This window comes from Pristiophorus japonicus, chromosome 6 (genome assembly GCF_044704955.1).
Source record: "Pristiophorus japonicus isolate sPriJap1 chromosome 6, sPriJap1.hap1, whole genome shotgun sequence".
In the NCBI taxonomy this organism is placed as follows: Eukaryota; Metazoa; Chordata; class Chondrichthyes; family Pristiophoridae; genus Pristiophorus; species Pristiophorus japonicus.
This window is the reverse complement of record NC_091982.1, coordinates 236,992,458-237,015,385: the sequence shown is the minus strand read 5'-3', so window position 1 is coordinate 237,015,385 and position 22,928 is coordinate 236,992,458. Positions and strand designations below refer to the sequence as shown.

At 46.2% G+C, this 22,928-nt stretch overlaps 1 protein-coding gene across 1 annotated transcript in view; it reads right to left on the bottom strand.

Moving 5' to 3' along the window:
• Positions 1-22,928, bottom strand: part of aadac (arylacetamide deacetylase) — a 79,292-nt gene that overhangs the window by 29,996 nt on the left and 26,368 nt on the right. Inside the window, exon 2 of the mRNA XM_070883729.1 lies at positions 2,437-2,659. Coding sequence (XP_070739830.1) covers positions 2,437-2,659 — 223 coding nt within the window. The remainder of the gene's footprint in view (positions 1-2,436; positions 2,660-22,928) is intronic.

The window sequence follows — 22,928 nt, the reverse complement described above, 5'->3', positions numbered from 1 at the left end:
TCAATGAAGATCAATAAAAAAAAGAGGAAATCTGGTCATTATCACATTGCTGTCTGTGAGAGCTTGTTGTGTACAAATTGGCTGCTGGGTTTCCTACATTACAACAGTGACTATACTTCAATAAGTACTTCATTGGCTGTAAAGCGCTTTGGGACATGCAGTGGTCATGAAAGACACTATATAAATGCAAGTCCTTTTTCTTTATTCATCCCAAATGTCATACACGATATAATCAGTATAATATTAAACTGGCACAGCTATTCTCAGCAATGCAGTGAGCAGCACAGCACAACGAGGAGAAGTTAGCAGCAAGCGGATATCGCACAGGTAAAAATCAAGCTGCCAATTGCAGAGCTAGGAAACCATTGGACAAATTCCCACATTGCTGTGGCAATCAATGATTCAATTTCTAAGTGTGATCCATTATACACTTCACTGCAATGTATGCTGAAAAATGTACCACAACTAATGGAACTAAAGTATGACTCTTGACATTGTGATCCCTGGACATCAGCCTGTGCGAACATTAGCCCGCAAACACTTCAACACATTTTACTAAAGACATTAACCTCTTTGTTTCAAAATAAACCAAAAAGGCCTTCATTAAAATAGCAAAAACAGGAAATTCATACAAAATGACCTAAGTGTTTACATGCTAATAGCCAAAACTAATCCCTTGACCAATATCACAAAAAAGAGAGTAACTGGATGGATAAAGGGGAACCAGTGGATGTGGTGTATTTGGACTTCCAAAAGGCATTTGACAAGGCGCACAAGATAAAAGTTCACGGGGTTGGGGGTAATATATTAGCTTGGATAGAGGATTCGCTAAAGAAAAGAAAACAGAGAGTCGAGATAATGGTTCATTCTCTGGTTGGCAACCAGTAACTAGTGGGGTGCCACAGAGATCAGTGCTGGGACCTCAACTATTTACAATCTATATTAATGACTTGGAAGAAGGGATTGAGTGTAACGTAGCCAAGTTTTCTGACAAGAAAAGCAATGAGTGAGGAGGCCATAAAGAATCTGCAAAAGGACATAGACAGGCTAAGTGAGTGGGCAAAAATTTGGCAGATGAAGTATAATGTTGGAAAGTGTGAGGTCATGCACTTTGGCAGAAAAAAATCAAAGAGCAAGTTATTATTTAAATGGAGAAAGATTGCAAAGTGCCACAGTACAGCGGGACCTGGGGGTACTTGTGCATGAAACACAAAAAGATAGTATGCAGGTACAGCAAGTGATCAGGAAGGCCAATGGAATCTTGGCCTTTATTGCAAAGGGGATGGAGTATAAAAGCAGGGAAGTCTTGCTACAGTTATACAGGGTATTGGTGAGGCCACACCTGGAATACTGCGTGCAGTTTTGGTTTCCATATTTACGAAAGGATATACTTGCTTTGGAGGCAGTTCAGAGAAGGTTCACTAGGTGGATTCCGGGGATGAGGGAGTTGACTTATGAGGAAAGGTTGAGGAGGTTGGGCCTCTACTCATTGGAATTCAGAAGAATGAGAGGTGATCTTATCGAGAAGTGTAAGATTATGAGGGGGCTTGACAGGCTGGAGGCAGAGAGGATGTTTCCACTGATGGGGAAGACTTGAACTAGAGGGCACGATCTTAGAATAAGGGGCCGCCCATTTAAAACAGAGATGAGGAGAAATTTCTTCTCTGAGGGTTGTAAATCTGTGGAATTCGCTGCCTCAGAGAGCTGTGGAAGCTGGGACATTGAATAAATTTAAGACAGAAATAGACAGTTTCTTAAATGATAAGGGGATAAGGGGTTATGGGGAGCGGGCGGGGAAGTGGAGCTGAGTCCATGATCAGATCAGCCATGATCTTATTGAATGGTAGAGCAGGCTCGAGGGGTCGTATGGCATACTCCTGTTCCTATTTCTTATGTTCTTATGTTTATCCTCTCCCACACTTTCTTTCTTTACTGCTCCACAGCTGTCTGCTGTGGCTCCGTGATAGCACTCTCGCTCCTGAGTCACAAGGTCATGGTTTCAAAGTTCAACTTTAGAGACTTGAGCACATCATTCAGGCTGGCACTCCGGTGCATTATTGAGGGAGTACAGCACTGTCTGAGGTGCCGTCTTTTGAATGCGGTGCTAAGTCAAGGTCCTGTCTGCCCTCTCAGGTGGACTTAAAAGATCCCAGGGCACTAGTCCAAGAAGAGCAGGGGAGTTCTCCCCAGTGTCCTGGCCAACTTTTATCCCATAACCAACATCATTAAAACAGATTATCTGGTCATTTATCTCATTGCTGTTTTTGGAGCTTGCTGTGCACAAATTGGCTGCCACGTTTTCTACATTACAACAGTGACTACACTCCAAAAGTATTTAATTTGCTGCAAAGAGTTTTAGGACGCCTGAGGTTGTGAAAGGCGCTATACGAATGCAAACTTTTCTTTCATTCTTCAGAGGGTGAGCTAACGACTTACTTGCACTTCCTAAACACCACCCGCCACCGTGCATGTAGATCACCGCTCGCCTCAACCCTGGGTGCAGGCTGCTCGGCTCGTAGACACGGACTGGGACCTTATTAAATGTGGTGTCCATCACAGTGACATTTTCATCGGATGAGGGCCCCACCGTCTCCGCCGCAGTGAGGACCATCATCATCTCCATGTAATGCTTGAGCCCAATGAGTTCCGTCAGCTCTGCCTAGAGTTGGACAAAGAGAAGCGAACATCCAGGTTAATCTGACCATGAGAACAAGTGCATTAACTTCCTCCAGCCCTGCAACCCTCCGAGATCTCGGCGATCTTCCAATTCTGGCCTCTTGTGCATCCCCAATATGCTTCGCCCTACCATTGTCGGGAACGGTAGCGCGGTGGTTCTGTTACTGGACTAGTCATCCAGTGGACCTGGACTAATGATCCGGCAGACACAAGTTCAAATCCCGCCACGGCAGCTGGGGAATTTAAATTCAGTTAATTAAATAAACCTGGAATAAAAAAGTATGTTGGCTGTAGACATCCTTGTGGTACACGCCACGGGTCTCCATGTGACGCTGCTGACCCAATGCTCATGTCCTCCCACTTGATGCTCATTTATCGGGTAAAACTGATTGGTACTCTATTGTGTTCCTGTTGCCTCTCCAATTAGCCTGGCCCAGGGGGACAAAATCTGATAACCTTGAAAACTCCTAGGGTCCACGGTGCTCAGGATGTAAACTTGTGTTTTAAATCACTTAACGTTTTGTCTCATTCTTTTGTGTACTTCTTGTTTGCTTCTTTTACATAGAAACATAGAAAATAGGTGCAGGAGTAGGCCATTCAGCCCTTCGAGCCTGCACCACCATTCAATATGATCATGGCTGATCATGCAACTTCAGTACCCCATTCCTGCTTTCTCTCCATACCCCTTGATCCCTTTAGCCATAAGAGCCACATCTAACTCCCTTTTGAATATATCGAATGAACTGGCCTCAACGACTTTCTGTGGTAGAGAATTCCACAGGTTCAGAATTCTCTGAGTGAAGAAGTTTCTCCTCATCTTGGTCCTAAATGGCTTACCCCTTATCCTTAGACTGTGACCCCTGGTTCTGGACTTCCCCAACATCGGGAACATTCTTCCTGCATCTAACCTGTCCAATCCCGTCAGAATTTTATATGTTTCTATGAGATCCCCTCTCATTCTTCTAAATTCCAGTGAATATAAGCCTAGTCAATCCAGTCTTTATTCATATGTCAGTCCTTCCATCCCGGGAATCAGTCTGGTGAACCTTCGCTGCACTCCCTCAATAGCAAGAATGTCCTTCCTCAGATTAGGAGACCAAAACTGTACACAATATTCAAGATGTGGCCTCACCAAGGCCCTGTACAACTGCAGTAAGATCTCCCTGCTCCTATAATCAAATCCTCTCACTATGAAGGACAACATGCCATTTGACTTCTTCACCGCCTGCTGTACTTGCATGCCAACTTTCAATGACTCCTCTCTCAGTTGGTTGTGTACTTTGCAGTTCCTGTTTTTAGCACTGTCTGCTTAACAACAGTGACAGCCCGTCCAAGTTAATACATCGGCTGGAATGTGCACTGGATTGCTCTATAAATGGCAGAATCTTACAGGTCACGGGGGTGCCATTTGGCCCATCGTGCCTGTGCCAGCTCTATGAAAGAGCGATCCAATTAGTCCCACACCCCCTGCTCTTATCCCAAAGCTCTGCACATTTTCCTTTTTGGATACATAGCCAATTGAAAGTTGCTACTGAATCTGCTTGCACTGCCCTTTCAGGCAGCGCATTCCAGATCAGAACAACTCACTGCATAACAAAAAATCTCCTCATCTCCCTCTGGTTCTTTTGCCAATGATGTTACATCTGTGTCCTCTGATTACCGACCCTACCACCAGTGGACACAATTTTTCCTTACTTACTCTATCCAAACCCCTCAAGGTGGTGATAAGGCCCTCAAGCGGAGTGGTTGAGGCAATAGTATAGATGCATTTAAAGGGAAGCGAGATAAATAAATGAGCGAGAAGGGAACAGAACGGCTTGCTGATGGGGTGAGATGAAGTGAGGTGGGTGGAGGCTTGTGTAGAGCATAAACACCAGCATAGATCAGTTGGGCCAAATGGCCTGTTTCTGTGCTGTAAAATTCTATTTAATTCTACGTACGGGCAACTCTCGATTAGCCGGGTCCCTCGGGGATTGGGCTATGCCGAGTAAACAATTTCTCTGTTAGAGCGAGTTGACATTATAAAGTTAAAACTTCAATGAATAAATACTGTGCAATCAGCTACAAACAGTAACAAGGCAGTTAAGTATGGACATGTATGCAGGTGGCCTCGAGGCGGAGACTGTCTAGCTCCGGGGTTCCGGAGCGCGATGCCTTCCCAGGACGAAAGGACTCCGACGTCAGTGGCGGCCACGAGAGACAGCAGTTGCAGCAGCGCGCACACACACGGAATTTTAAATGCCGTTACAGCGGTTTCCCGTTGTATCCGTGTGCGGATAATCGAGAGTTGCCTGTATATTAATATGTTTGTTTTTCCAGTTCTAGGATTAAATGTTGCTATTATAAAATACCGCTTAAAACCAGGCGGATTTCAGATCAAGATAGCTGTAATGTATGTAACTTGGAGCAAGTTTCCAGGCTTGTGCCGTGTCACACTGAGTGGCTTACCCAGTCAAGTGATGTTCACAAGATGCAATAAAACCCCAGTTCATTAAGTCCAGTTTCTCCGTGATGTGTGCAGTTGTGAACCCGGTGGATGAACTGGCGTTGTTCAGTTAGATTGTTAAACCTTTGCTAATCACCAACTCGTTCCTTACAGTAAATGTGCAGCTATGAATTGTTAAGCAAACACCCCTTCAATCAAATACACTACAATAGCTAAGTCTCAAAACTTACAAATTCCCTCGTGATGTTACCACTACTTTGTCGTGTTAGCGGACACTTCGATGGCAACCTCCGCACAAGCATTTGAAGTGAGCTCCTTCCAACCCTAGTAACTCAATATCCTGTGCAGGGCATGGTCCCTAATCTCAAACCCAACTGTCATTAACACAGCAGGAAAGCACATGGGCACCGCGCCCACCTTCATTCCTTGAAATCAGGTCCCAATCCCACTCACTCAGTGACACTTTTCAATGCGATAGACCGAGGTAGTGAGAGCAAAAAAGAAAATCGACTGCGATTAAAAGAAAAGAACCTGCCCGATTTTCACTTCATTGATTGCAATCCCATTACATTTCCATTCAATGAACTTTGCATGGTCCTAAACATTACTTTCGGAGAAAATCCTAGAAATGGAACTCAAAATGGTTTATGTGTCCAGCTTTCTAATCTTTTGGAAGAATTCTTTCAAAGTTCAAATGATGGAAACATATTGCAAGCTTCCCCTTTACTTTAACGCTCATTATCATAGGTAGTCCTTTGGAATCGAGGAAGACTTGCTTCCATTCTTAAAATGAGTCCTTAGGTGGCTGTACAGACAAATACGAGAGCCACAGTCCCTGTCACAGGTGGGACAGATAGTCGTTGAGGGAAAGGGTGGGTGGGACAGGTTTGACGCACGCTCTTTCCGCTGCCTGCGCTTGATTTCTGCATGCTCTCGGCGATAAGACTCGAGGTGCTCAGCGCCCTCTCGGATGCACTTCCTCTACTTAGGGCGGTCTTTGGCCAGGGACTCCCAGGTGTCAGTGGAAATGTTACACTTTTTCAGGGAGGAAAAGAGTGTTTGAAGACTAGGCCCTGAAAACTGCCACCAAGCTCATGGTCTACAGGGCTGTGGTAATACCTGCCCTCCTGTATGGCTCAGAGACATGGACCACGTACAGTAGACACCTCAAATCGCTGGAGAAATACCACCAACGATGCCTCCGCAAGATCCTACAAATCCCCTGGGAGTACAGACGCACCAACATTAGCGTCCTCGACCAGGCCAACATCCCCAGCGTTAAAGCACTGACCACACTTGATCAGCTCCACTGGGCAGGCCACATCATTCACTTTAACACTAAACTAATTAAATATGCTGCAGGAGTGGAATCTCCAACTATCATTCAAACTGGAAAAAGTGAGTGAAATTCTTCAGCCAAATCAGGAAAATCACTCATTGTTTTCACTGCACACATCCCATCACTCCTCGACCATACAAAATATATCAGTTCCCTGATAGCTTCATAGACAAGAGCTATCCAATTAGTCCCACTCTCACGCTCCAACTGACGTCACACAAGAACATACAAACCAGGCAAGTTCTAGATTGATAACCTGCACGGGGCTAGCTGGCACCCTTCAGTTGTCCTCAGCACCACTGATTTAGGGATGGGAAAACTTTGGCAGGCTTACTGGGTCAGATGGCTAAATGACCCCATGGAAAGTGTACATGCGTGGACCTCAGGTGAGGCTGGAGTTGGGTATGTCTTCAATAACCTCCATGATTGAATTGTGAGGAGACGTGGGTAGCAGAGGGTTAATACCTGGTTCAAAGATCAGCAGAAGCTGTGTTTTGAATCTTGTCCTTCTCCACTGAAAGGTTAAAGTGGATCTCCGATGGGCAATAACGCCTGCAGGCAATCCTGCTGCAGGCTCCAAGGGAACTGATACTTAATTCAAGCATAGTCTGGTGATCTCAGTACAGGGAGATGAGGAGCCTGAGAAAGTGCAAAGCAAGGTGGTTGAGAATGGAGTCATCTTTACCCATGTGCAGGAATGTGGAGTTGAGATCGAAGTTCAGTCATGATCTTACTGAATGATGGGGCAGGCTCGAGGGGCCATATGGCCTGCTCCTGCTCCTAATTCTTCTATTCTTACATTCATGTCAATCAATAGAAACTCTGGCAAAATTACCCATTATTCATGTAGTCTGCAGTTTGGAGAGGCAGAAGTTAAACAAAGGTAACTTCAATGGTATGAGACGTGAGTTGGCTAGGATAGACTGGCGAATGATACTTAAAGGGTTGACATTGGATAGGTACTGGCAAACATTTAAAGATCACATGCATGAACTTCAACAATTGTACATCCCTGTCTGGCATAAAAATAAGACTTTCAGAAGGCTTTCGATAAGGTCCCACAAGAAATTAATGTGCAAAGTTAAAGCACATGGGATTGGGGGTAGCGTGCTGACGTGGATTGAGAACTGGTTGGCAGACAGGAAGCAAAGAGTAGGAGTAAATGGGGACTTTTCAGAATGGCAGGCAGTGACTGGTGGCGTACCACAAGGTTCTGTGCTGGGGCCCCAGCTGTTTACATTGTACATTAATGATTTAGACGAGGGGATTAAATGTAGTATCTCCAAATTTGCGGATGTCACTAAGTTGGGTGGCAGTGTGAGCTGCGAGGAGGATGCTATGAGGCTGCAGAGTGACTTGGATAGGTTTGGTGAATGGGCAAATGCATGACAGATGAAGTATAATGTGGATAGATGTGAGGTTATCCACTTTGGTTGTAAAAACAGAGAGACAGACTATTATCTGAATGGTGACAGATTAGGAAAAGGGGAGGTGCAATGAGACCTGGGTGTCATGGTACATCAGTCATTGAAGGTTGGCATGCAGGTACAGCAGGCGGTTAAGAAAGCAGATAGCATGTTGGGGATTTGAGTACAGGGGCAGGGAGATGTTACTACAGTTATACAGGGCCTTGGTGAGGCTACACCTGGAGTATTGTGTACAGTTTTGGTCTCCTAACTTGAGGAAGTACATTCTTGCTATTGAGGGAGTGCAGCGAAGGTTCACCAGACTGATTCCCGGGATGGCGTGACTGACATATCAAGAAAGACTGGATCAACTGGGCTTGTATTCACTGGAGTTCAGAAGAATGAGAGGTGATCTCATAGAAACGTTTAAAATTCTGATGGGTTTAGACAGGTTAGATGCAGGAAGAATGTTCCCAATGTTGGGGAAGTCCAGAACCAGGGGTCACAGTCTAAGGATAAGGGGTAAGCCATTTAGGACCGAGATGAGGAGAAACTTCTTCACCCAGAGAGTGGTGAACGTGTGGAATTCTCTACCACAGAAAGTTGTTGAAGCCAATTCACTAAATATATTCAAAAAGGAGTTAGATGTAGTCCTTAGTACTAGGGGGATCAAGGGGTATGGCGAGAAAGCAGGAATGGGGTACTAAGTTGCATGTTCAGCCATGAACTCATTGAATGGCGGTGCAGGCTCGACGGGCCGAATGGCCTGCTCCTGCACCTATTTTCTATGTTTCTATATTTTTAAAACAGGGAAGGTGGCTCAACAATGGGTAACAAGGGAAATAAGGATAGTGTTAAATCTAAGGAAGAGGTATATAAATTATCCAGAAAAAGAAGCAAACCTGAGGACTGGAGAAATTTAGAACTCAACAGAGGAGGACAAAGGGTTTAATTAGGAGGGGCAAAATAGATTATGAGAGTAAGCTTGCAGGGAACATAAAAACTGACTGCAAAAGCTTCTATAGATATGCGAAGAGAAAAAGATTAGTGAAGACAAACGTAGGTCCCTTGCAGTCAGAATCAGGTGAATTTATAATGGGAAACAAAGAAATGGCAGCCCAATTGAACAAATACTTTGGTTCTGTCTTCACTAAGGAAGACACATATAATCGACTGGAAATAGTTGGGGACCGAGGGTCTAGCGAGAAGGAGGAACTGAAGGAAATCCTTATTAGTCAGGAAATTGTGTTAGGGAAATTGCTGGGACTGAAAGCCGATAAATCCCCAGGGCCTGATAGTCTGCATCCCAGAATACTTAAAGAAGTGGCCCTAGAAATAGTGGATGCATTGGTGATCATTTTCCAACATTCTATAGGGCCCAAGTTTCGGGCCGCACCTAGAACGGCGCAGCACCGACCTGGACGCCTGTTTTTCGCGCTCGAAAGTGCGCCTAAAAAATACTTAACAAATCCCCGGCTCCCTGCAGGTCCTCTGGAGCTGGGCGCGGCGCAGCACGAGCTGTGGAGAGCGGAGCCAGGTCCCTGCGCTGAAAACAGTGTCGGGACCTCTGCACAGGCGTGCTACAGTGGGCGCATATGTGCAGTAGCTCCAGACGTCCAAAACTGTGTGGGAGGGGCCCGAAGCACGCAGCCCCTAGCCCTGGCCGAATGGGCTCACTGGGGTGGCATGGATCAGGCTGCCTCCCACTTACTCTCTTCAGCTGGCTCTCAACTGCACCCCACCCGCCGCCAGCTCCCGACTCCCACTCCCCCCCTCGGACCTGACCCCCGCTCCACCCCCCGGACCCGACCCCCGCTCCCCCCCCCCCGGATCCGACCCCCGCTCCCCCCCCGGACCCGACCTGCGCTCCCCCCCTGGGACCCGACCTGACCTGACACGACTCCCGCTCCCCCGTCCCTGATTCGACCCGACTCCCGCTCCCCCGTCCCGGATTCGACCCGACTCCCGCTCCCCCGTCCCGGATTCGACCCGACTCCCGCTCCCCCGTCCCGGATTCGACCCGACTCCCGCTCCCCCGTCCTGGACTCGACCCGACTCCCGCTCTCCCGTCCCGGATTCGACCCGACTCCCGCTCCCCCGACCCGACCTGACACGACTCCCGCTCTCCCGTCCCGGACTCGACCCGACTCCCGCTCCCCCGTCCCGGACTCGACCCGACTCCCGCTCCCCCGTCCCGGACTCGACCCGACTCCCGCTCCCCCGTCCCGGACTCGACCCGACTCCCGCTCTCCCGTCCCGGATTCGACCCGACTCCCGCTCCCCCGACCCGACCTGACACGACTCCCGCTCCCCCGTCCCGGACTCGACCCAACCTCCCCCCCACCCGACCCGCGCTCCCCCCTCCCCCCCCCCCCGACCCGACTCAACCCCCGCTCCCCCCACTCCCGGATCCGACCCGCGCTCCCCTGCCCCGGACTCGACCCGCGCTCCCCCGCCCCAGACTCGACCCGACCCATCCCCCCCCACCCCAGGACCCGACCCACCAGGACCCGACCCCTCCCACCCGCAGGAGCCGATCCGACCCCTGGCCACCTACCTTTAACTCCGGTGCTGGAGCCAGGCCCATTCAGCCTTCCTCTCCTCCTTCCTCTCCCCCTTCCTCTCTCCCTCCCTATTTACCTCCCTCTCTCCTCCCCTCTCCTCTCTCCCTCCCTCCCTCCCTCTCCCCTTCTCCCCCCTCCTTCCCTCCCCTCTCCCCTTCCCTCCCCCTTCTCCACCCTCCCTCCCCCCCTTCTCCCCCCCTCTCCCTCCCTTCTCCCCCCATCCCTCTCCCTCCCTCCTCCCCCTCCCTCCCTCTCCCTCTTTCCTCCCTCTCCCTCCCTCCCTCTTTCCTCCCCCTTCCTCCCTCTTTCCTCCCTCTCCCTCCCTCTTTCCTCCCTCTCCCTCCCTCTCCCTCCCTCCTCCCCCTCCCACCCCCTCCCTCCCTCTTTCCTCTCTCTCCCTTCCTCTCTCCTCCCTCTTTCCTCCCTCTCTCTCCCTCTTTCCTCCCAGTCCCTCCCTCCCCCTCCCTCTCCCTCCCCTCGCTGTTAGAAACACAGACACTGACAGATTGAGAGTGAGAGAGACACACACAGACAGACGGAGAGATAGAGACACACTGGGGGGGGCCCGTCCCAGCACGCTGTTGGAGGGCTTCCGGTGCTGCAGTCGGTAAGTAGAAAATGCTTTAGTTATTGATTTTAAATTTTTTTTTATTTTTTATTAATTTTTTTTGATTGATTTATTGGTTGATTTATTGATGTACTTATCATTTATTATTGATGATGGCTCTTTATTTGTAAAACTGAAGTGTTTAATGTTTGTAAACTTCTCTTTTAACCCCCCCCGCCCCCATTCCCTACTTGCCTGATTTGTAACCTTAGCCTGATTTTCTAAGTGTAGGCAAGGTTTTTCTGAGTGTACAAAAATCTACACTTACTCCATTCTAAGCTAGTTTGGAGTATGTTTTCACTGCCTAAATTTTCAAATCGGGCGTAAGTGACCGGACATGCCCCCTTTTGAAAAAAAAAATCTGTTCCAAACTGAAACTGTTCTAACTGACTAGAACTTGAGCAAACTAAATGCCGAGAATTGCAATTTCTAAGATACTCCATTCTAAACCAGTTGCTCCAAAAAAACATGAGCAACTCAGGCTGAAACTTGGCCCCAGTGACTCTGGATCAGTTCCTATGGATTGGAGGGTAGCTAATGTAACCCCATTTTTTAAAAGAGGCAGAGAGAAAACAATGAATTTTGCACTGGTTAGCCTGACATTGGTAGTGAGGAAAATGTTGGAATCAATTATTAAAGATGTAATAGCAGCACATTTGGAAAACAGTGACAGCATCAGTCCAAGTCAGCATGGATTTATGAAAGGGAAATCATGCTTGACAAATCTTCTAGAGTTTTTTGAGGATGTAACTAGTAGAGTGGATAAGGGAGAACCAGTGGATGTCGTGTATTTGGACTTTCAAAAGGCTTTTGACAAGGTCCCACACAAGAGATTAGTGTGCAAAATTAAAGCACATGGTATTGGGGGTAATGTATTGACGTGGATAGAGAACTGGTTGGCACACAGGAAGCAAAGAGTAGGAATAAACTGGTCCTTTTCAGAATGGCAGACAGTGACTAGCCGGGTATCGCAAGGTTCAGTGCTCGGATCCCATCTATTTACAATATATATTCATGATTTAGACGAAGGAATTGAATGTAATATCTCCAGGTTTGCAGATGACACTAAGCTGGGTGACAGTGTGAGCTGTGAGGAGGATGCTAAGAAGCTGCAGAATGACTTGGACAGGTTAGGTGAGTGGGCAAATGCATGGCAGATGCTGTATAATGTGGATAAATGTGAGGTTATCCACTTTGGTGGCAAAAACCGGAAGTCAGAATATTATCTGAATGGTGACAGATTAGGAAAAGGGGAGGTGCAACAAGACCTGGGTGTCATGGTACATCAGTCATTGAAAGTTGGCATGCAGGTATAGCAGATGGTGAAGAAGGCAAATGACATGTTGGCCTTCATAGCGAGAGGATTTGAGTATAGCAGCAGGGGTCTTATTGCAGTTGTACAGGGCCTTGGTGAGGCCACACCTTGAATATTGTGTGCAGTTTTGGTCTCCTAATCTGAGGAAGGACATTCTTGCTATTGAGGGAGTACAGCGAAGGTTCACCAGACTGATTCCGGGGTGGCAGGACTGACATATGAAGAAAGACTGGATCGACTAAGCTTATATTCACTGGAATTTAGAAGAATGAGAGGGGATCTCATAGAAACATATAAAATTCTGATGGGATTGGACAGGTTAGATGCAGGAAGAATGTTCCCGATGTTGGGGAAGTCCAGAACCAGGGGTCACAGTCTAAGGATAAGTGTTAAGCCATTTACGACCAAGATGAGGGGAAACTTCTTCATTCAGAGAATTGTGAACCTGTGGAATTTTCTACCACAGAAAGTTGTTGAGGCCAGTTCATTAGATATATTGAAAAGGGAGTTAAAAGTGGTCCTTACAGCTAAAGAGATCAAGGGGTATGGAGAGAAAGCAGGAATGGGATATTAAAGTTGCAAAAATGATCAGTCATGTTCATATTGAATGGTGGTGCAGTCTCGAAGGGCCGAATGGCCTACTCCTGCACCTATTTTCTATGTTTCTATGATCAAGAAATTATCACTCTGAGCCTGCCATAACAGGACATTTTGTTAAGAGATCAATTAGCAGTTAGAGGTATATAAACCAGTGAATAGTAATTGGAATTATGCTTCGAAGGTTTCCTGACTACTGAGCTCAGAACTGTAATGTGTTGAATCCCACAATCAACAGGCATGGTTGTAAGTACCATGGCCCGGATTTTGCAGTAGTAATAAAGGCAAACTGTCAGCATTCGCCATCATTAACCCCTCTGAAACTGATCGTAACAGCACGATTTAGCGCATGTGCAGATCAACACGGAAATCCTGAAGTTGCAGTCAGTCAGTCACTGTTCCACCACAGGCTGTCCCGTGGAACACCTCAGAGCCGACAATCAGTGATATCAGTTGAACCAACCAAAACTTAAACTTTTCCGATCTAATTACATGTTTAAACATCCCATTAAAAGTTAAGCCTTGTTGGAACAGATATAATTGGGGTTTTATGGCGTATTGACTGCTGAACAACTGTTCTGGCCCGAACAAACTAATTTTATATTTGTGGAATGTCAAATTTCTCCATTACGATAACATTTATTCGATTTTTTATAATGTTTTTTTTTTTAAATTTGCTTATGATATTTCAACTTCTACCATAACCCCATGTGAATGCTGCAATCTTTATTTCACACTCTAAATTTTTTACAAAGTGAATTGAGTCAGTACTTTTTATTTCTTGGTTTGCTGTCTGTGAGAATTCTTCAATGTGATTGGCTGCTTAGACATCACTGCTGCTGTGCGCTGGGGATACCCAATTGACAGTGCTACAATCAATGTAATGTCGAGAAACCTTAGGTTTTCGCCACAGAGATGACAAGATCTTTGTGGGCAGCTTTCTTCAAGGTCAACAGTGATTGCCGTGGCATCACTGCTGACCGCAAATTCCGATCCATAATATATGATTAAGTGTCATGCTTAAGTACTATTACATGTAATAACTACTTAATAAATCTATTAGCATTTGGGCTTAACGTTTCAAGAACCTTGTTGATTATGAGGAATTGCTTGAACATCTAATCATAAATAAATAACAGAATAATTTCTCACTACTTGGTAACTGGGCTCACACGTTTAAGAATGTGCACTTGGATAAGGTGCGGGAGAGCTTCTGGAGACCATGTACCCTCGCGTGACCTTCAGCACAGATCGGTTAACGATAGTAAGCAAAAGCTCTCCCTCGATACTGTTTGTAGGCGAACGGGCCTTCCTTTTACCATGCTGAGTTGCCCTCGGCATAACCAGTGCACGGTCTCCAGAGTCCGAACTCCAAGTGCAAAAGAAAAATCGGCAAACTTTTTCCCTGCGTACGTCAGAGTTAAACAAGAAACTTCTGTGGCGTTGTTTTTATTTCTCTTACCCTGTTGCTGGCTCCATTCAGTGCAGCTATTCGTCTTCAAATGAAATATGAAAGCCAATGAAATATAACCTCAGACTAGATGATCCAAGATTATCCATGCCAGCACTGTCACACTCAATTACGCAAACAAAACTGCTGGAGAAAGATGAGAGTGTTGGCAAGTTCCGATCTTTTATATTTTGTAGCAATGTAAGACAAACTTTTTTCCTGAACAGGCTGGAGCTCTTTTCTCTAGAAAAGAGAAAAGTGAGGGGTGACCTTTTAGAGGTCCTTAAAATTATGAGGGATTCGATAGTATAGCATTAGAGAGGATGCTTCCATTTATGGGCGGGGGTGAGGGGGAGGATTTGAAATTAAGGGCTATAAAAATAAGAGCGTTGTTAATAAATCCAATAAGGAATTCAGAAGAAACTTCTATATCCAGAGAGTGGTTAGAATATGGAACTCGCTACCATAAGGATTTAAATACTGTATTTAAGGAAGGATATATAAGTTGAACCTCCCTTATCCAGAACTCCCTTATCCAGAACCACCCCTCGTCCAGAACCATTCCTGGCCACCGGGTGGAGTGAACACAGAATTCCGACATGAACAAATTGAACAAGTTGAAGTCCTACCTCGCTGCCGACTCCCACAATCGCTGGCCTGACCACCGCCCACACCCCCAACCCACAATCTCTCTGCCGCACTCCCAGCCCCAAGCTAGCCAGCTCTGATATCCCCTTGCTCAGTACCTGTACCATCCAATTTAACGTGACCACCCCTCGTCCAGAACAATTCCTTATCCAGAACAGGCCAGGTCCCGAGGGTCCTGGATAATGGAGGTTCAATCTGTACTTGCATTGGAAGCTGTTCAGAGAAGGTTCATCAGGTTGATTCCGGAGATGAGGGGGTTGACTTATGAAGATAAATTGAGTAGGTTGGGCCGATACACATTGGAGTTCAGAAGAATGAGAGGTGATCTTATCGAAACATACAAGATAATGAGGAGGCTCGACAAGTTGGATGCAGAGAGGATATTTCCACTCATAGGGGAAACTAAAACTAGGGGACATAGTCTCAAAATAAGTGGCTGCCAATTAAAACTGAGATGGGGAGAAATTTTTTCTCTCAGAGGGTTGTAAATCTATGGAATTCTCTGCCTCAGAGAGCTGTGGAGGCTGGGTCATTGAATATATTGAAGGCGGAGATAGACAGATTTTTGAGCGAAAAGGGAGTAAAGGACTATGAGGAGCGGGCAGGAAAGTGGACCTGAGTCCATGATCTTATTGAATTGTGGAGCAAGCTCAAGGGGCCAGGTGGCCTACAACCTGCTCCTATTTCTTAAGTTGTTATAAGGAGTGGTTGAGGTGAATTTAAGGGGAAGCTAGATAAAAACATGAGGGAGAAAGGAATAGAAGTGTATGCTGATAGGGTGAGGTGAAGTGGGGGGAGGGGAGGGGAGGGGAGGGGAGGGGGCTCTTGCGGAGCATAAACACCGGCACGGACCAGTTGAGCCGAATGGGCAGTGTCTGTGCTTAACATTTCTACGTAATTCTATGCAATAATGTCAAACCAGAGAGAAGGGAGAAGCTATTTAATTAACAGCGCAATCTAAAACATCCACTTAAAAGAGATTAGAATACGAACAGCACAGAGCAAACAGTGCAAACAAGGGACCTATCCATTCCCAGTTTAATCTGCAGTATGTGCTGAACCAGCAGCAGTTAGAGCACTATAATTGATCTCAGCCACGTTTCCTATTTTTAATCTCTGTCCAGTGATTACTGCTGGAAAGGATACGTGTCTGGATATTGATTGAGGATCCGAGCCACCTGCCAAAAGCTCACTTGACTGCCAAGAGCACCAAGCCTGCGACCCCAGGGCCATATGCGCCTCCGTAGATACTAACCTACAAATCGCTTAAAAGATGATAAAGAGCTTCAATGGAGCTGACAACTGGGGAAAAAAAAGAAACAATGTGCGACTGAAAAACAGCCCAACATAAAGGCCTTTTACCAAAGCCAATAATTCAAGGCAATTAGCTATGTTAAATTCCTTTTTTTGCATTGGATTTTGGGGCTTTCTTCTGCACTTTGCATTCTTTTTCTGTGAGAAAGGAAACCAAATAACCCCGCCCCCCCCCCCCACCCCATGTATATCATATGAAAAGAAGCAGTGCAGTACGACATGAACTTCTCCTGACATAAGCTGCAGCTGTACCCAATATTCCGTCAGTTGTATTATAGCGGGAGCGTTAAATGCAAGTACAGAAAACTGCAGGCAGAGATGGATGTGGACATTTTTGACAGGGATGGGGGTTTGCAGGGGTGATCCCAGCAGGAAATCTTGATTATTGCCCCTTTTTGAGCACATTTCTCCGGCATTTTGAAGTGGACTACCGTTCGCCATTTGAAGCCCAAGATAATGTAGTTAGGAGTGGCTTTAATAAAAGGCCCATCTGACTCTTGAACTTATCCTCAGTGAATAAAACACAACCAGGCCTACATATCCACAGGTACCATAGCTGAATGAGATAATAACGCAAATAATAATGATATAAGAACAGTAGAAATAGGAGCAGGAGTCGGCCATTTGGCCCCTCGAGCCTGCTCCGCCATTTAATAAGTTCATGGCTGATCTGATCTTGGACTCAGCTCCACTTCTCTGCCCACTCCCCATAACCTTTCACTCCCTTATCGCTCAAAAATCTGTCTATCTCCACCTTAAATATATTCAATGATCCAGCTCTCTGGGGCAGAGAATTCCACAGATTTACAACACTCTGAAAGAAGAAATTCCTCAACTCAGTTTTAAATGGGCAGCCCCTTATTCTGGGACTATGTCACCTAGTTCTAGATTCCCCACGAGGGGAAACATCCTCTTACTTACATCATGAAATTATTGAAAAAGACTTATATTACAGAACATTGCTATAAATCGGAATCGGAACCAATGTCCTCGGGGGAGTGTTTGCTAGTGCTGTTGGGGAGGAGTTAAACTAATATGGCAGGGGGATGGGAACCAATGCAGGGAGATAGAGGGAAACAAAAAGGAGGCAAAAACAAAAGACAGAAAGGAGATGAGGAAAAGTGGAGGGCAGAGAAACCCAAGGCAAAGAACAAAAAGGGCCATTGTACAGCAAAATTCTAAAAGGACAGAGGGTGTTAAAAAAACAAGCCTAAAGGCTTTGTGTCTTAATGCAAGGAGTATCCGCAATAAGGTGGATGAATTAACTGTGCAAATAGATGTTAACAAATATGATGTGATTGGGATTACGGAGACGTGGCTCCAGGATGAGCAGGGCTGGGAACTCAACATCCAGGGGTATTCAACATTCAGGAAGGATAGAATAAAAGGAAAAGGAGGTGGGGTAGCATTGCTGGTTAAGGAGGAGATTAAGGCAATAGTTAGGAAGGACATTAGCTTGGATGATGTGGAATCTATATGGGTAGAGCTGCAGAACACCAAAGGGCAAAAAACGTTAGTGGGAGTTGTGTACAGACCTCCAAACAGTAGTAGTGATGTTGGGGAGGGCATCAAACAGGAAATTAGGGGTGCGTGCAATAAAGGTGCAGCAGTTATAATGGGTGACTTTAATATGCACATAGATTGGGCTAACCAAACTGGAAGCAATACGGTGGAGGAGGATTTTCTGGAGTGCATAAGGGATGGTTTTTTAGACCAATATGTCGAGGAACCAAGTAGGGGGGAGGCCATCTTAGACTGGGTGTTATGTAATGAGAAAGGATTAATTAGCAATCTCGTTGTGCGAGGCCCCTTGGGGAAGAGTGACCATAATATGGTGGAATTCTGCATTAGGATGGAGAATGAAACAGTTAATTCAGAGACCATGGTCCAGAACTTAAAGAAGGCTAACTTTGAAGGTATGAGGCATGAATTAGCTGAGATGGATTGGCGAATGATACTTAAGGGGTTGACTGTGGATGGGCAATGGCAGACATTTAGAGACCGCATGGATGAACTACAACAATTGTACATTTCTGTCTGGCATAGAAATAAAAAAGGGAAGGTGGCTCAACCGTGGCTATCAAGGGAAATCAGGGATAGTATTAAAGCCAAGGAAGTGGCATACAAATTGGCCAGAAATAGCAGCGAACCTGGGGACTGGGAGAAATTTAGAACTCAGCAGAGGAGGACAAAGGGTTTGATTAGGGCAGGGAAAATGGAGTATGAGAAGAAGCTTGCAGGGAACATTAAGACGGATTGCAAAAGTTTCTATAGATATGTAAAGAGAAAAAGGTTAGTAAAGACAAACGTAGGTCCCCTGCAGTCAGAATCAGGGGAAGTCATAACGGGGAACAAAGAAATGGCGGACCAATTGAACAAGTACTTTGGTTCGGTATTCACGAAGGAGGACACGAACAACCTTCCGGTTATAAAAGGGGTCGGGGGGTCTAGTAAGGAGGAGGAACTGAGGGAAATCCTTATTAGCCGGGAAATTGTGTTGGGGAAATTGATGGGATTGAAGGCCGATAAATCCCCAGGGCCTGATGGACTGCATCCCAGAGTACTTAAGGAGGTGGCCTTGGAAATAGTGGATGCGTTGACAGTCATTTTCCAACATTCCATTGACTCTGGATCAGTTCCTATGGAGTGGAGGGTAGCCAATGTAACCCCACTTTTTAAAAAAGGAGGGAGAGAGAAAACAGGGAATTATAGACCGGTCAGCCTGACATCGGTAGTGGGTAAAATGATGGAATCAATTATTAAGGATGTCATAGCAGTGCATTTGGAAAGAGGTGACATGATAGGTCCAAGTCAGCATGGATTTGTGAAAGGGAAATCATGCTTGACAAATCTTCTGGAATTTTTTGAGGATGTTTCCAGTAGAGTGGATAAGGGAGAACCAGTTGATGTGGTATATTTGGACTTTCAGAAGGCGTTCGACAAGGTCCCACACAAGAGATTGATGTGCAAAGTTAGAGCACATGGGATTGGGGGTAGTGTACTGACATGGATTGAGAACTGGTTGTCAGACAGGAAGCAAAGAGTAGGAGTAAATGGGTACTTTTCAGAATGGCAGGCAGTGACTAGTGGGGTACCGCAAGGTTCTGTGCTGGGGCCCCAGCTGTTTACACTGTACATTAATGATTTAGATGAGGGGATTAAATGTAGTATCTCCAAATTTGCGGATGACACTAAGTTGGGTGGCAGTGTGAGCTGCGAGGAGGATGCTGTGAGGCTGCAGAGCGACTTGGATAGGTTAGGTGAGTGGGCAAATGCATGGCAGATGAAGTATAATGTGGATAAATGTGAGGTTATCCACTTTGGTGGTAAAAACAGAGAGACAGACTATTATCTGAATGGTGACAGATTAGGAAAAGGGGAGGTGCAAAGAGACCTGGGTGTCATGGTACATCAGTCATTGAAGGTTGGCATGCAGGTGCAGCAGGCGGTTAAGAAAGCAAATGGCATGTTGGCCTTCATAGCAAGGGGATTTGAGTACAGGGGCAGGGAGGTGTTGCTACAGTTGTACAGGGCATTGGTGAGGCCACACCTGGAGTATTGTGTACAGTTTTGGTCTCCTAACCTGAGGAAGGACATTCTTGCTATTGAGGGAGTGCAGCGAAGGTTCACCAGACTGATTCCCGGGATGGCGGGACTGACCTATCAAGAAAGACTGGATCAACTGGGCTTGTATTCACTGGAGTTCAGAAGAATGAGAGGGGACCTCATAGAAACATATAAAATTCTGACGGGGTTAGACAGGTTAGATGCAGGAAGAATGTTCCCAATGTTGGGGAAGTCCAGAACCAGGGGTCACAGTCTAAGGATAAGGGGTAAGCCATTTAGGACCGAGATGCGGAGGAACTTCTTCACCCAGAGAGTGGTGAACCTGTGGAATTCTCTACCACAGAAAGTTGTTGAGGCCAATTCACTAAATATATTCAAAAAGGAGTTAGATGAAGTCCTTACTGCTAGGGGGATCAAGGGGTATGGTGAGAAAGCAGGAATGGGGTACTGAAGTTGAATGTTCAGCCATGAACTCATTGAATGGCGGTGCAGGCTAGAAGGGCCGAATGGCCTACTCCTGCACCTATTTTCTATGTTTCTATGTAAAGGACAGTGAGCAGTGAATTCAGGAGCTGGATATGCTGTCAACTGCACCTAATGTGGACAGTTGGCAATGTGGAAATGTATTTTTATCTAAGCTGTACCACACTGTATTGGTGTGCCCTTTTTAATATAAAACAAAATGGAGTCCTGGTCCTTCCAGGAATTTCTGCAACAAGGAGTCGGTTTGCATAAACAGCTAAATCTGGCTTGAAATGGCTGATAGCCACCAGACAGCTGGGAGGCAAGTCCTGCTGAGACAAGTACCCCCCCCCCCCCCCGCCATGGTGCTCTCCTATTGTCTATATGACACCAGTTCCACTCCACCCTACCTTTTTCGAAGTACTCAAACCACCAGCCATTATCTCTTGTACAGACCTCATCCATTTGATGCAAAAAGATAACTGACCAGGAAACTGGACAATCCTGACACAATGCAAGGCAGGTAATAGCTCATTACCACACTCTCATCGAGTGATGGCCGGCTGGCCAACTAATAACCCTGATAAAAGGAAATATCTGGAAACCATGTCAGGACAAGGATGTAGTAATTAACTCTTTATCTGTATTCACTGACTGCGAGTCAGAGCCAATACACAGGGAGAGGCCATAACTTGGGTTTTACTGTATAAATATCTCGTGAAATTGTACCATTTCGAAGGTGTTCACTTAGCCATTGACTGAGTGTGACCTTTCCCTTGCTAGCAAGTAAATTAAAGAAACTTCTGCCGGAGCTGAAGGTGTCTGAGTCATTTATCAGAGGTCGAGATTTCGACAGCAACGATCTTCATTGTGCCTCGCAGTGACATCGCTTGTTCTCTATTGCGCTATCATCAAGTGTTTGCAAATCTTGTCAGCTGGTTTAGACATGCACATTCAAATAGGCAGACCCTGTTGTAAGAACATAAGAAATAGGAGCAGAATTAGGCCATACGGCCCCTTGAGTCTGCTCTGCCGTTCAATAAGATCATGGCTGATCATCGACCTCATGTGCAAGAAGTGTCGCCAGCTACAGCAACTCAAGCTCCGGGTTTCAGAGCTTGAGCGGCAACTGGAGTCACTGCGGTACATCCGTGAGGCTGAGAACTTCTGGATAGCACGTTTCTCGAGGTGGCCACCCTGCAGCTTAAGAGTGTGCAGGCAGAGAGGAGATGGGTGACCACTAGGGGGCATAATCTTAGAATAAGGGGCCGCCCATTTAAAACTGAGATGAGGAGGAATTTCTTCTCTCAGAGGGTTGTAAATCTGTGGAATTCTCTGCCCCAGAGAGCTGTGGAAGCTGGGATATTGAATATATTTAAGGTGGAGATAGACAGATTTTTGAGCGATAAGGGAATACAGGGTTATGGGGAGTGGGCAGGGAAGTGGAGCTGAGTCCATGATCAGATCAGCCATGATCTTATTAAATGGTGGAGCAGGCTCAAGGGGCCAAATAGCCTACTCCTGCTCTTCTTTCTTATCTTCTTATGTTCTTATGCCAGGCAGGTAGTGCACGAGTCCCTTGAGTGGATCTCGCTCTCCAAACAGTATTCTGTTCTGAATACTGGTGGGGGCGATGGTTCTTCTGGGGAGTGCAGCCACAGTCAAGTCCATGGCACCACAGGTGGCTCATCTGCACAGAGGGAGAGGGAGAAGAGTGGAAGAGCAATAGTGGCAGGGGATTCAATAGTTAGGGGAGTAGACACGCGTTTCTACGGCCGCAGACGTGACTCCAGAATGGTATGTTGCCTAAGGTAACTTATGGTATTACTTCCATGGTGCCAGGGTCAAGGATGTCACCGAGCGGCTGCAGTGGGAGAGGGTGAACAGCCAGAGGTCGTGGTCCATATTGGTACTAATCACCTCGGTAGAAAGAGTAGGTGAGGTCATGCAGGCTGATTTTAGGGTGCTAGGAGAGGTTAAAAAGCAGGACCTCAAAGGTAGTAATCTTCAGATTACTTCCAATGCCACGTGCGAGTACAGAAATAGGAAGATAGAGCAGATGGATGCGTGGCTGGAGGGAGGTGCAGGAGAGAGGGCTTTAGATTGGGACCGTTTCTGGGGAACATACATGACACTACTTCCCCTTTATTTATTAAGAACGAGTTGGTTCATTAACAAAGGTTTACTAATCAAACTACACATTACCAGTTCATCCACTAGGCTCATAACTGCATATCTCATCGTGGATGACCTAGTCCCAACTGGCTGAGGTTTTATTGAGTCTTGTGAACATCACTGTTCACAGCTGTGAGGAGGGATAATATATTGGAAGGATCATCAAATGAAGCCATATGGGTTGAATTGAAGAACAGAAAACGGGTGATCACACTGCTGGGAGTGTACTATAGACCCCCAAACAGTCAGAGAGAGATAGAAGAGCAAATATGTTGGCACATTTCTGAGAAGTGCAAAAACTATAGGGCAGTAATAGTAGGGGATTTCAACTACCTTAATATTAACTGGGATAGAATTAGTGT